We start from the raw sequence: 11,423 nt of genomic DNA, 5'->3' as shown, positions 1-11,423 counted from the left end.
TGGAGCGAATGGTGGAGCCCGTGTTGGCGGTCGGGACACGGCTGATGGGTCCTTGGGGCACAAACGTATTGGCGGCGATGAACTGACCGTTCGGCATCCCAGGCGGAGCCGGCAGGCTGCCGGGCAACGGGACGGACGGCACAGGTCCAAGCGGTACATTCGAAATTGGTGCAAACTGCTGCAGCCCGGACCCGCCATCCCATGAGTTGAGGATGGGCATATTTGGCGACGTCACTATGGGCTGTCCAAGTGCAGCACCGAGCCCGGGATATCCCTGTGGTGTGGCAGCAGCGACCGGCGTCGAGGCGAATCCAATTCCACCCATAGGCAGAGCGGCATTTTGCATCGGGTACGTGACACTGCTGCTGCCACCGCCGCCGCCAAATGTGCTCGCCAGCATTGCCGGGTTGCTGAATACCGGTTGCTGCGGGCTGATCCGGGGGTTGACTGCTTGCACGCCGATCAATCCTTGGGTGTGTGACATGTCCATGCCGCCCGGAGCATTCATAAATCCCCCGACTGGCGCCACACTCGCGGCGGCTAACGTTTCCGGACGTGTCGGACTCTGCATCGGAACCTGCGGCTGCTGAGGGGACTTGAACCCAGGCTGATTGAGCGGGCCGAGAAAGTCAGGCTTGTCGCCCAGACCCATGCCGTTGAAGGCCCGTCCGATGTTTGCAATGACCGAGCTCTGCTCGCCAGATGGAGCCTTGGAAGCTTCGATGCCACCAGCATACATACGCTGGTCGACGGTTCCGGAGACGGCTAACCCCCCGACCCCTGATCCAGCCAATGCGAGGGGCCCACCAACTGCCCCAAGGCCGCCAAGTCCAGGGCTGATGACCGGTGGTCCACGACCAGCGGTGGTGCCGATTGGACCACCGGGATTTCCAAACCCGGCCGAATTTGCATGCAGGCCAAAGTTACCGCCTATTCCTGCTTGGGCTGGATGCTGAGGCGTCTGTGGCAGAGGCAGCGATGTGGGCAATGGCGGAGGAGGAAGCTGGATCGATTTGAACTCGGGCATTCCAAAGTCGTCCAGGGCTCCAACACTCAAGCTTTGCAGGTCGCTGAAATCGGAAATGCTCTTGGTGTTGTTGTGGTGGAAGGAGGGCTTGGAGGCCGAAGCGCGGCTCGGATTAGATTCGGAATATAGGTCTCCGACGCTCGCAGGCCTGTGCTGGTCACCAGGCTGGGGCATGACGCTGAAGGACGGTGGATACGAGGGGGTGACTGGTCGCTTCGAGATGAGGGCTTCGTTACTGGCAAGAGCCTGCGCCGAGCCACGCATATCACTCTGCGACTGAATCCGAGAACCGAGCGAGCCCACATCAGCGGCGGATGCCTTGGGCGGCCGACCTCGACGCATCGGTGTGATGGTTGGTGCTGCGGGGGCAGGCTCTGGTGGAAGTGGGGCGGAGATGGCAGGTTGGGCTACATTGGACTTTCTTCGTGGAAGAGGAGGCTTTGCAGGGGGCGTCGACGCCGGCGCTCGGGGCGGATAGGGCTGCGTTTGACAGTATTGGTCAGAGAAGGAACATTGATGCGTCGAGTGATGGCAACGCCGCGCTGACTTTTGGGGTCAGTTGCGCCGCCTTGCCATTTCCAACGGGATCCCATGGGTGTTGACACATCGCAACAGTCCACCGCAAAAGGAGCGTTGATGTCAAGTATGGCAACCTGCACGCGAGGTGTACTCACGTTCTGGATTCGGCATTCGACTCCGCGCATCCTACACACGATTGAATACACCTCGTAGATATTGAGCCGCTCGTATACGTCCGCATTCAGCATCGACCCTGATGTTGCCGATGGTGTCGTGGAGCCTGGTAAGCGGGATCTCCCGGGACAACGTTGCAGCAGACCACGTTTTCATCACAAGCCCTTACCAATCAACTTCTGGATGGCAGGGGAGTACACTGGCGTGGTCGGAAAGCTGTAGCGAACATTGATGATGGCCATTTTCCCCGAGTCTTCAAATGGAGTGGTCTACAGACGACGACAAAGACATAAGGACTCGCGCAGATCACACCAGGCTCCGGATAATCGGCCGCCCATGCAGCGATGCCTACATAGTAGCAGAGCTTGTAGAGCAGCACGCCGAGGGCCTGTGGTATGAGGATCGGTGGAGCAGCAGCCCGGTTGAGTTAATCAAAGGCATGGGCAGCACCAGACAAAACCGCTCTGCGCCCAACACGGGCATTGGACATGGCACCGTGGCCGTGTGTCCGAGAAGTATCGATGGACATCAGCGCAGGCCTGCGAATCCGTGCGAGTCGGCGCATATCAAGACGGATCAAGACATCCCCATATCGAATCGCAGCGCACCCAAATGTCGAGCTTCTCTGTCAGTCCGCGTTTCTGGTACAGATCGCACATCTCAGGCGAGCGGTACTGGAGCGTCGTAAACTTTGATATTTCGTCCTCAAGCTTTTGAATCTCTTGCGCTTTCAGCTGCGCTCCAGGCGGGACCAGCTGCGTCGTGGCTGAGCCAAAGTCGCAGAGCTTGTACGTCCCGCTCTTGGATACCAGCACATTCTCGACCTTGAGGTCGCGGTGCACAATCACGGGGGACTGCATATGCATGTAGGCAACGCCTTCACAAATGTCGCTGAAGATCGTGAGGACCTCCATTTCGTTGAGGCGCCGCGGGAGCCGTGCGTTCAGGTAGTCCACCAGTCGCCCCCCTGAATGACAGCCAAGCGCAGCATCGGTCCTCGGTCAGCAGGCTTGCTCAAGAATGCTGTTGTTTTCGGTCCAAAGACCTGCGGTTGGACCGCACGTTTCGTAGCACGGGAAAGACATTCGCTCTGGCCAAGCAGAGCCGGAGCGTGTGTGTGCTGCTCGTACCGGGACAGTATTCCATGAGAATCAGCATTTCGTAGCCCCCGTGTTTGAGCGGATGCGAGCACGCTCCTGCGAACTGCACAATGTTTCGGTGTCCATTCAGCTTTTTCTACTTTCAGCAAAGGCGATTCGAGAGCCATCCGCGGTTGAAGATGCAAATCAGAAACAGGTGAGCGCGACGGTTTTATGGCTACTGCGTGCCCGCGATTCTTTGCGAAGGTATGGCGGTGTGTGGGTTTTCACTTGGGCACTTGCTTCTGATATTACATGCAGGAGGGTTGCAGGAGCCACACCAGGAGCAGCAGAGACATAGCCGCAGCAGGGAAGGGAGAGATAGCGGGCGCGCCCGATGTCGCTCGAGATGCAGTACTTGCCATGAAATCAACTTCCTTCTGAAACTCGGCAAGGGTAGACTCGTCCATGCACGCTATTCTCTTCACGCACATCGGCTCGTTGCTGACAGAGACCAGATAGACGTGTGCAAATCCGCCTGGGATCGATGGCGCGAACAGCCACAAACGAGAGAAGCAAGTTGACGGGAGCGATTCCGAGTCAGTTGAGCATGCTCGAACCCCACGCTCTCGCTTTATGCTCCTCAGACGACGATGCTCGTATGACGATGATGCTGTGGAGTGTCAGAACCTTCGGCCAAAAATCGTTCGACCATGGCGACGGAGCCGTTGATGCTGAGCATCGTGCCTGGCGGGAAGGAGCCTGCCGACACAGCCGAGGGGAGGGAAGGGAGCCAGGTGAGACTCGGCATGAGATTATCGCTCACTCGGGCGCGAGGAAGATGGTCATACATTCCTGCCCCCGCTGGGACTGCATGGCAAAAGACGATGTGCAAGACCGAGGGGTGGCAAGCACCGAAAGCACACGCAACCTGGTGGACCATCGTGCGCTGGGGCTCCTTGCTGGTTGGCGCTTGCTTCGGCATTCCACCACTGACTGTTTGCAGCAGGTGCACCAGCACCGGCACCGGGGCCAGGACGAGCCAAGTTTGCAAGCGAGTTGCTGATGCTGGCGGCTGTTTGGTTGGCCCCTCGTTGCTGGGCTGCGGCGAGCTTCTCGAGAAACGAGCTCATCGCGACTGGCAGAGATGTGCTCGAACAAGCGGGCTGTGGCTCTGCGGGTTGGTCGGTGGCGCACGCTGGTGGAGTATCGACAGGCAGGACAGACGACCGCAGGTGGCCGGAGACAACGGACGGCGCTCGGATGGTCTTGGAGGAGGGGATGAAGCGAGACGAAGCAAAAGTCCCAATCCGTCCAGCACGTTGGAGAGGTATCTCGGCCAGCCGGCACGTGGCCGCCAAGCAACCCCCTGGGCATCGGGGCAAACGACAGCGAGAGCGACGGGATGGACAAACAAGCACCGAGGCTATGAAGAAGCAACAGAGGAAGCAAGGGCCAGCAGAGGGGGCGATAGACGGCGTCGGCACATCATGTCAAGCCGGGAGATGAGCGCCGCGTCGGTGACCCAGAGACATTGATGTCACGGAGCTGCCCTTGTGGCAGTCACTCCATCGCAACGAAATGGCGATTATAGATCAGGGGATCTGTTCGGCTGTATTGAGCAAAATTGTGGGACGCATTGACCAGCAGGCCAGGTGTGGGAGAAGTGAGAAAGTGGAGCGAATATTGATGATGCCCTTAGACGATGTCTTCGATTGTGGCCTGGGCTCTGGCAGCCTCGGCAGCCTCGGCAGAGCTTTTGGTGTTGTTGGTGCTTTTGGTACTTTTGGTGCTGCCTTTGGAGCTCGTTGGTGTTGTGGGCTCGCTCGAAAAGTCGCCCAGACCAGTAAAGTCCAGCAGCGCGAGCAAGACGATCAAGCAAATCGTGGCGCCAAGCAGCGCCCATCTGCCAAAGAACCAGATTGCGGCTGGGAAGGATAGATACAGGCATCGCATCTAGGGACAAGGGTATCGGTTCAGTAACGGGCCTCCCCAGAGGTGGATGGATGGCACTCCCCCTCCCAAAGCTGAGCTGAGCAGAGCGACCTCGATGCTTACGCCGATCGTGTGGAAGAGTGCGCCACGGTTCAGCAGATTCGCGATAAAGTCCTCGATCTTGCCCAGGTCCTCTGTGATCCAGTCATGAAGTTTGGACTCGGGCGACTCGGAGGAGGAGCGAGACTTGCTGCCGGCGGCAGCACACAGGAGAATCGAGACGTGGTTGAAGTAGCGCATCGCTTGGGTGAACGAAAAGAAGGCGAGCATGAAGATGAACGCCAAGGCACCTGGAGTAGGACAGCCGCAGGTTGCGTTAGCAGCTAGCGATGCCGAAAGCCCTCCAAATCTCCCTTCGATGCCGAAAGCACTCTGCGCTCCCACACACCCAAGACACGCCCGATTCAGCACCGCGGCCGAGGCGACATGCTCGGTTGGTCTCCCCAAGGACAAGGCACTGCATTGGGGCGAAGCTACACGATCCGCACACATGCCGATCATCCATCCAACCATTCATCCCAAACGAAGCGGGGAGATCTTGGCGAATGCTCACCGAGTTTTGTTGAGAGAGACGAGTCGCCCGGCGACAGCAGCGAGTCAGACTGCTTGCCGAACGAGGTCATGAAGGCCACCAGGCCAGCCATGACAGCAACCGAGGTCGATGCCAGCTGCGAGGATGCCATGATCCTGGCGACACGAAGCAAGCCAGCATGCGGGCGTCAGCGGCGATGGGTGCGTGTGGCCGATGGCCGTGCGGAGCGATTCCTGGTTGGTGTATTCCAGGAACCGACACAGCCACGCCGCAAGACAGCGGAGGTTCTCGACGGAGCCGCCGTGACTCACCAGTTTCGAAGTGCTTGGACGCCGAGGATGGCATCGGGCTTCTCGATGATCTTGGCCGTCCAGGTGCGGCGGGCCCGACGGGTGAGGCCGATGACGGTGGAGATGGCCCGGAATCGGATGGCATAGACAAGGAACAAGTGATAGGCCACCAGGAGGACCAGGCTGGAGGAGGCGACGACGATGCCGGTGGTGTCGAGGTCGGACATGGCGAGTGTACGGGGGGATGCAGTTACGGGTGAATCAGGAGGCAGACACGGCGATTTGGTGATGGAGGATATCAAAAGCGAGGCGAAGGGCCAAGGAGAGCAAGCGAGACAGACGGCCAGAGGCGTGGCTGGACGGGGTGTTCGATGGAGTGGAAGGCAAAAGTTGGTCTGCGCTGCAAGGCGGGCTGCGAAGAGCATTTTATCCTGGGGCAAGCCGCGGGCACCACAGAGCGGTTTGCTGTGGGGCTGCGCAAGTCTCTGCGACGGGATTGGTGGACGCGTGTGGGGTAGCGGATCGGGGCGCAGCGGATCCCTGGCCGGCGCGGTTGCTGACGGAAGTTGCACGTGCGCCGGAATGAGTGGGTGGCTCGAGTGGGTGGATCGAGTGGGTGGATCGAGTGGGTGGATCGAGTGGCCGGATCGAGTGGCCGGATCGAGCCGCGGCGTTCCTTTCTGGCTGTCGCATCGGCTCGGCTCGTGTGCCGCTGCATTCTCCATCTGTCTGCCCCCTCATGATGTCCCTTCCTGAGCCGTTTGTCGCCGAGAAGAATTACACTGTGCGGATCGGCGAGTCCTTCAAATCCCCGGGCTCCGTTTCGTTCCACCATCTCAAATGTGGGTCTCCCAGTCCATCATCAACCGAGGACCTGATTGTCCTTTCTCCGCTCTCCACAAGCATCGATCCATGTACCCCGAATACTGAGGACTCCGTATTTCTTATTCATCGTTGGAATGCTCTATAGATGCAGGTGCCCTGAGAGCAGGCTCTGGGCTGCCTCCTGATGAGGTTGCGATCGAGGCAAAAACGAGCAAGTTCTTTGTCAAGACACCGTCAGAACCGGTAGGGCGGGGTCGCTACTCGGCAGTAGAATCTTGCAGATCGGTCATCCAGAAGACACCGAGTCTCTCGGTGCTCATCCACTCGCGGCTTGCTCGTATCGCTGTGTCAATGTATCAATGCCATCGACGCCTCCGTAATCCTCTGTCTCCTCATTCCACTGATGGTTTCGTACCCCAATCGCAACCGCGCTATCCATTGCGAAATGCCCAGTCAAAGCCTGGTCCAACCTGGTTTGCAGGCTCGTCCAAGCACTCTGTGGAGCAAGAGTTTGTTCTCCTGTATGACCCGGTGACAGAGGTTCGTTTGCCTCGGCTGCAATGTCGTCCGCTCGCTTTCCCGCGGCCTTTGAGTTGAGCACGCCCTTCGGACACTACGTTGGAGAGCGAGATCGAAGCGATGCCACCAGTCCGCCAACCTTTTCAAAACAATGTAGACCTTTGTGCTGGAAAAGCTCGATACCACCATATCGTCGTTCAAGGCTTCCAAGCCTCCGGCTGGCTGGACCGCAGCTGCATCGAGAGATACCGCAAGCATCTCGGGCGCACATGGCCTTCAGCTCCCCACGCTCGCCAACCGCGGGCCAGAGCTCACCCACAACGACCTCGTTCTGCCAAGCGCCGCCATACCGGGTACATCCGACGGACCCGGCGATCGAGACATCGGGGTCACAAAAGTCGAGGCCCCAGCCCTGGCAGATACCCATGATGTCGACAACAGCCACGATCCTACCTCCGAGGACGACTTTTTAGACGACATCATCGCGGACGCGATCAGCCCAGGAGACAATGGCGATCACGATATGAGCTTCGCCGACGACACCATCTTTGATGAGTCGCTAGGCGACAAAGACCTTCGCGACTCTGAAGCGGCCAGGCTCTCCGAACCAGCGCATGATATTCTGACCATTTCCAGTCCTCAAGATCGCCGGGAACCCCCCCAGTCGCTCACCGTTGCCCACACACTCCAGAGCAAGCCCAAATCAGGCGAAATACGCTCCCTGGTGAACTTGTTAAAAGGTGAGTCAGTTCGATACTGTGTCACTCCTCTGATCTGCATCCCGAGACTGTTTCCGTGGCCTGCATCCTAGCACTCTCGGCTGGACGCCACCCTTGCTGACTCCCATGGCACTCACCGATCCACAAACCATCGTCCGGATCATAAAGCCAACGACGAATCGGAGAGCAGCAGCGGCGATAGCGACAGCAGCAGCGACAGCAGTGGCAGCAGCGGCAGCGGTAGCGAGGATGGCGGAAGCAGCAGCAGCGACAATGACAGCGATTAGAGATGATGGTGCTCTGTTTCACAACTGCGATATAGGGTGTACCGAGCTTGTACTGATCTTGTGGACAATCAGACTCATTCATCACTCAAATGCCCATGTCAAAGCACATATCTGCGTCGCGATGCCTTGGCGATGGTGTGAGAACTTGGGCGTTCCTGCTAAATGCGAGGACTGCCGATCTCGGGTCGTCCTGATCCCGCTTGACAACCGCTTCCGATGCACTCACGACGGAAACGAAAGGGGTCTGGGAGGTCCGTCCGCGCCTCGTGGGACCATGCAGCCTGTCCATGGATGGTTTGAGTTGGTCCCGTCACGACTGGCATCCCAGATCCGCATCGGACCAGCGAGGCAACAGAGGCGGCAGCTGTATCGGCGTGTCTCCCCTTGGCTCTGGCGAGCGACCCAGATGGCCATGTCACATGCCCGCCGGGCCATGGGAGCCAGGCTTGCAAACCTTGGACCCGCTGGTCAGGCACACCAGAGTTGCTTGTTGTGCAGCGCTCCTGATGCACCGGCACTGCGGATCCAGCAAGGAACCATACAGCGCTGTGCGGCTTGTGGCCGCAGCCCGCGAGCACACGACCCAGGCCGTTGGTTGCCAGCAAGAGCGTTTGCATCTCGCGACCCGGCCGGCAGCAAAACCTTCCGTGGTCCTGGCGTGCTGCTCTGCCGATCGCCATGGTTTGTTGTGCAGGAGGTGTCAGGCGGTGCAGATGTCCGGCGGTGCAGATGTCAGGCGTGCCGATGTCAGGCGGTACCCATGCACGATCATCGTCGCAGCGAGCCCGGCTCGCATATATAAGCTTGCCCGATGCTGCCTTTCGGGGGACAGCATCGCTTCACATCCCGGTTCACCTCCAACACCATGGTCAAGATCACTTTGGCTGCTGCCCTCCTCGGCGCTTCTGTCCTCGGCGTTGCCTCTGCCCAGTCTGCCGCTGGGGCTGCTCCGCTCTCTCACTACCTGTGGCCTCTTCCCAAATCGGTAAGACATCGGCACCGTTCTTTGGCCGTCTCTGTTGCCCGAGGTCTCTGTGGCTCATGGGCTCCACTGGATCTAATCAACCACTTGCCTTCGCAATCTGGATGCAATCTGGATGCATAGGTGGTCGATGCTGGCCAGGCCGTCTCGGTCTCTGGCTTTTGGCTCGACTTTAGCTCGTCGAATGCCCAACTCGAGAACGTCGTCATGTCGGCCTACAATCGCTTCGACAAGAGTGCCAAGATCAAGAAGGCTTACGGCGGCGACGGCCCCACCGTCCCCGTCAAAGTCGCGATCCAGAAGAAAGTCCAGGCCGTCCCCGCCGAGCTGCCGGGCATCGACGAGTCCTACACCCTTGCCGTTACTCCCAAGAAGGTCACTATCACCGGTATGTCCAGGTTGTTTGCTGCACTGTTCAAGTGCGACATGCCTACCCTTGGCACCGATTGCACCGATTGCACCGATTGCACCGATTGCACCGATTGCACCGATTGCACCGATTGCACCGATTGCACCGATTGCACCGATTGCACCGATTGCACCGATTGCACCGATTGCACCGCTCGCCACTGACAGATGTCGCTATGCAGCTGCTACCCAGGCCGGCGCTGTCTATGCTCTTCAGACTCTGTCGCAGCTCATCACCAAGGACGGCAAGCTCCGCACCGGCACCATCACCGATGCTCCGCGCTTCTCTTACCGTGGCCTGATGCTTGACACTGCCCGCAACTTCTTCCCCGTCGAGGATATCAAGCGCATCATCGACGGTCTGGCCTACTCCAAGCTCAACGTTCTCCACTGGCACATCTACGACTCCCAGTCGTTCCCGATCAAATGGGACAAGTACCCCCAGCTCCTCAATGCCGCCTACAAAGACGCCAGCGGCAAGCCCAAGGTCTACACCAAGCAGGATGTCCAGAGCATCATCAAGTACGCCTTTGAGCGCAACGTCCGTGTGATTCCCGAATTCGAGACCCCCGGCCACAATGCCGTCTTTGGCCACGTCGACCCCTCCTTCACTCTCGACTGGAACCATTCGCCCTGGGACGGCAACAACGCCGAGTACTCCAACACCACCCTCCCTGGCGAGACAGGCCCTGTCATTTGGTGGGGCCGCCACCACTGCAACCAGCCTCCATGCGGCCAGCTCAACGTCCAGAATCCCAAGGCCATGGCCTTCCTGGACGAGCTCATCACCGAGATTGGCTCGTGGTTCGCCGATCCCGTTGTGCATGTCGGCCATGACGAAGTCAACCTCCGCGGCTATGGGCTTGCTCCCGACAACTGGGACGTCGTTCCCCAGGACCTCATCCATCCTCTGATGCGCGAGTTTGAGCCCAAGCTCCTCAACATCCTCAAGAAGAACAAGAAGACATGGGCCTCTTGGGACGAGAGTCTGACTGACTTTGGCATCGCCGACATTGTCCCCAAGGACGGCATCATCACCCAGTGGCGTGCTGCCGATGCCCCTGTCAACGCCTTGGCGGCCGCAGGCTTCCAGAACATCGTCATTGCCAACTCTGACTACTACTATCTCGACTGCTCGCCCTCGGCGCGCTGGTGCTCGAGCGACTTTGAGCGCACCGTCCCGGCCGACAAGTACGATCTTCCCGGCTATGCCACCTTTTCAGGCCAGTGGCACAACTGGACCAAGATCTACAACTTTGATCCGCTCGCCGACGTCCTGCCCCAGTACCACGGCAACGTCCGCGGCGGCTTCGGCGCCCTGTGGTCCGAAACCATCAAGCGCAATAACCTCGACCGCTTCGCCTTCCCTCGAGTCTCGGTCATCGGAGAGACCCTCTGGTCGTATGGCAGCGTCAAGTACAGCGAGGCCGTCACTCCCCTGCGCCTGGAGCGCTTCCGCGCCTCACTCGTCAACGAGCTCAACATCGATGCTGCCACTCTCGACTACCTCGGCAACAAAGAGCCCACGATCTACCGCCCCGAGATCTGCGACGGTGAGGGTACCACCGCTCCTTTCCAGAAGACCAACGAGTGCTGCTTCCCCGGCGAGCCCCTCACCGGCGGCGACGGTGGCCCGCTCCTGCCCCCTGCGTACTATGAGGCTCCCACGGACTACTGCCGCATTGCTGGCAGCTATGACACCGATGCCATCGTCCACAACAACCCCAGCCCCGTCCCCTATCCTCTTTAATGCGAATAGCGCCCCCGCCTATGCTGGGTACGGCCACTTCCTCACCTGTTGCGCCTGCCTGATTTCTATGTCCCCCACACCAACTGCTTTGTACTCGTAATCGATCCTGTCCAGAGTCTATGTGAGCAATAAAGCGAGAAAAGCGGGATGCCGGCTTTCTCGACGTACTTGATGGATGATTTGTAAATGAGAGACCTCTGATCTGCCATCGCCGCCGTTGTCATGCTCGTCGTTGTCATGCTCGTCGCTGGCGGGGTCACTGTTGCCGGTTGGTGGCGAGAGCAGTAGTCGCTCCTCGCATGCTCTCGCCTGCTCTC

At 59.2% G+C, this 11,423-nt stretch overlaps 4 protein-coding genes across 4 annotated transcripts; 2 read left to right on the top strand and 2 right to left on the bottom strand.

The window, feature by feature from the left end:
• Positions 1-1,875: 1,875 nt before the first annotated feature.
• Positions 1,876-3,610, bottom strand: BJ171DRAFT_559199 (serine/threonine-protein kinase ppk30; the record flags this gene model as incomplete). The annotated part of the gene is made up of 6 exons (XM_053113196.1): positions 1,876-1,989; positions 2,073-2,108; positions 2,329-2,687; positions 2,851-2,956; positions 3,222-3,337; positions 3,490-3,610. 6 exons carry the CDS (start codon positions 3,608-3,610, stop codon positions 1,876-1,878), a joined length of 852 nt encoding a protein of 283 aa, XP_052963879.1.
• Positions 3,611-4,387: 777 nt separating this feature from the next.
• Positions 4,388-5,997, bottom strand: BJ171DRAFT_516538 (uncharacterized protein). Its single transcript, XM_053112033.1, has 4 exons — positions 5,638-5,997; positions 5,348-5,481; positions 4,858-5,084; positions 4,388-4,755 (listed from the first exon to the last, which is right to left on the bottom strand). The coding sequence occupies exons 1-4, from the start codon at positions 5,841-5,843 to the stop codon at positions 4,498-4,500; spliced, it is 825 nt and encodes a 274-aa protein (XP_052963878.1). The 5' UTR covers positions 5,844-5,997; the 3' UTR covers positions 4,388-4,497.
• A 337-nt stretch (positions 5,998-6,334) lies between these two features.
• On the top strand, positions 6,335-8,123 carry BJ171DRAFT_516537 (uncharacterized protein). Its single transcript, XM_053112032.1, has 5 exons — positions 6,335-6,458; positions 6,587-6,684; positions 6,895-6,981; positions 7,118-7,700; positions 7,848-8,123. The coding sequence occupies exons 1-5, from the start codon at positions 6,356-6,358 to the stop codon at positions 7,964-7,966; spliced, it is 990 nt and encodes a 329-aa protein (XP_052963877.1). The 5' UTR covers positions 6,335-6,355; the 3' UTR covers positions 7,967-8,123.
• Positions 8,124-8,799: 676 nt separating this feature from the next.
• BJ171DRAFT_516535 (glycoside hydrolase superfamily) lies at positions 8,800-11,285 on the top strand. The gene is made up of 3 exons (XM_053112031.1): positions 8,800-8,951; positions 9,072-9,336; positions 9,539-11,285. Exons 1-3 carry the CDS (start codon positions 8,832-8,834, stop codon positions 11,104-11,106), a joined length of 1,953 nt encoding a protein of 650 aa, XP_052963876.1. The 5' UTR covers positions 8,800-8,831; the 3' UTR covers positions 11,107-11,285.
• The last annotated feature ends 138 nt before the right edge of the window (positions 11,286-11,423 follow it).

Source organism: Polychytrium aggregatum, assembly GCF_025602895.1.
Source record: "Polychytrium aggregatum strain JEL109 chromosome Unknown BJ171scaffold_36, whole genome shotgun sequence".
Lineage (NCBI taxonomy): Eukaryota > Fungi > Chytridiomycota > Chytridiomycetes > Polychytriales > Polychytrium > Polychytrium aggregatum.
Note: the sequence above shows the minus strand (reverse complement) of the source record. Positions and strands in the feature narration are given on the sequence as shown.

Coding starts and splice junctions, on each gene's coding strand:
- BJ171DRAFT_516538 (XM_053112033.1), bottom strand. CDS start 5,843: ATGTCCGACCTCGACACCACCGGCATCGTCGTCGCCTCCTCCAGCCTG. Junction 5,085..5,347: donor GTCTCTCTCAACAAAACTCG/GTGAGCATTCGC, acceptor GTCCTACTCCAG/GTGCCTTGGCGTTCATCTTC. Junction 4,756..4,857: donor CACTCTTCCACACGATCGGC/GTAAGCATCGAG, acceptor CCTTGTCCCTAG/ATGCGATGCCTGTATCTATC.
- BJ171DRAFT_516537 (XM_053112032.1), top strand. CDS start 6,356: ATGATGTCCCTTCCTGAGCCGTTTGTCGCCGAGAAGAATTACACTGTG. Junction 6,685..6,894: donor TCAAGACACCGTCAGAACCG/GTAGGGCGGGGT, acceptor CGAAATGCCCAG/TCAAAGCCTGGTCCAACCTG. Junction 6,982..7,117: donor TGTATGACCCGGTGACAGAG/GTTCGTTTGCCT, acceptor AAAACAATGTAG/ACCTTTGTGCTGGAAAAGCT.
- BJ171DRAFT_516535 (XM_053112031.1), top strand. CDS start 8,832: ATGGTCAAGATCACTTTGGCTGCTGCCCTCCTCGGCGCTTCTGTCCTC. Junction 8,952..9,071: donor TGTGGCCTCTTCCCAAATCG/GTAAGACATCGG, acceptor CTGGATGCATAG/GTGGTCGATGCTGGCCAGGC. Junction 9,337..9,538: donor CAAGAAGGTCACTATCACCG/GTATGTCCAGGT, acceptor GTCGCTATGCAG/CTGCTACCCAGGCCGGCGCT.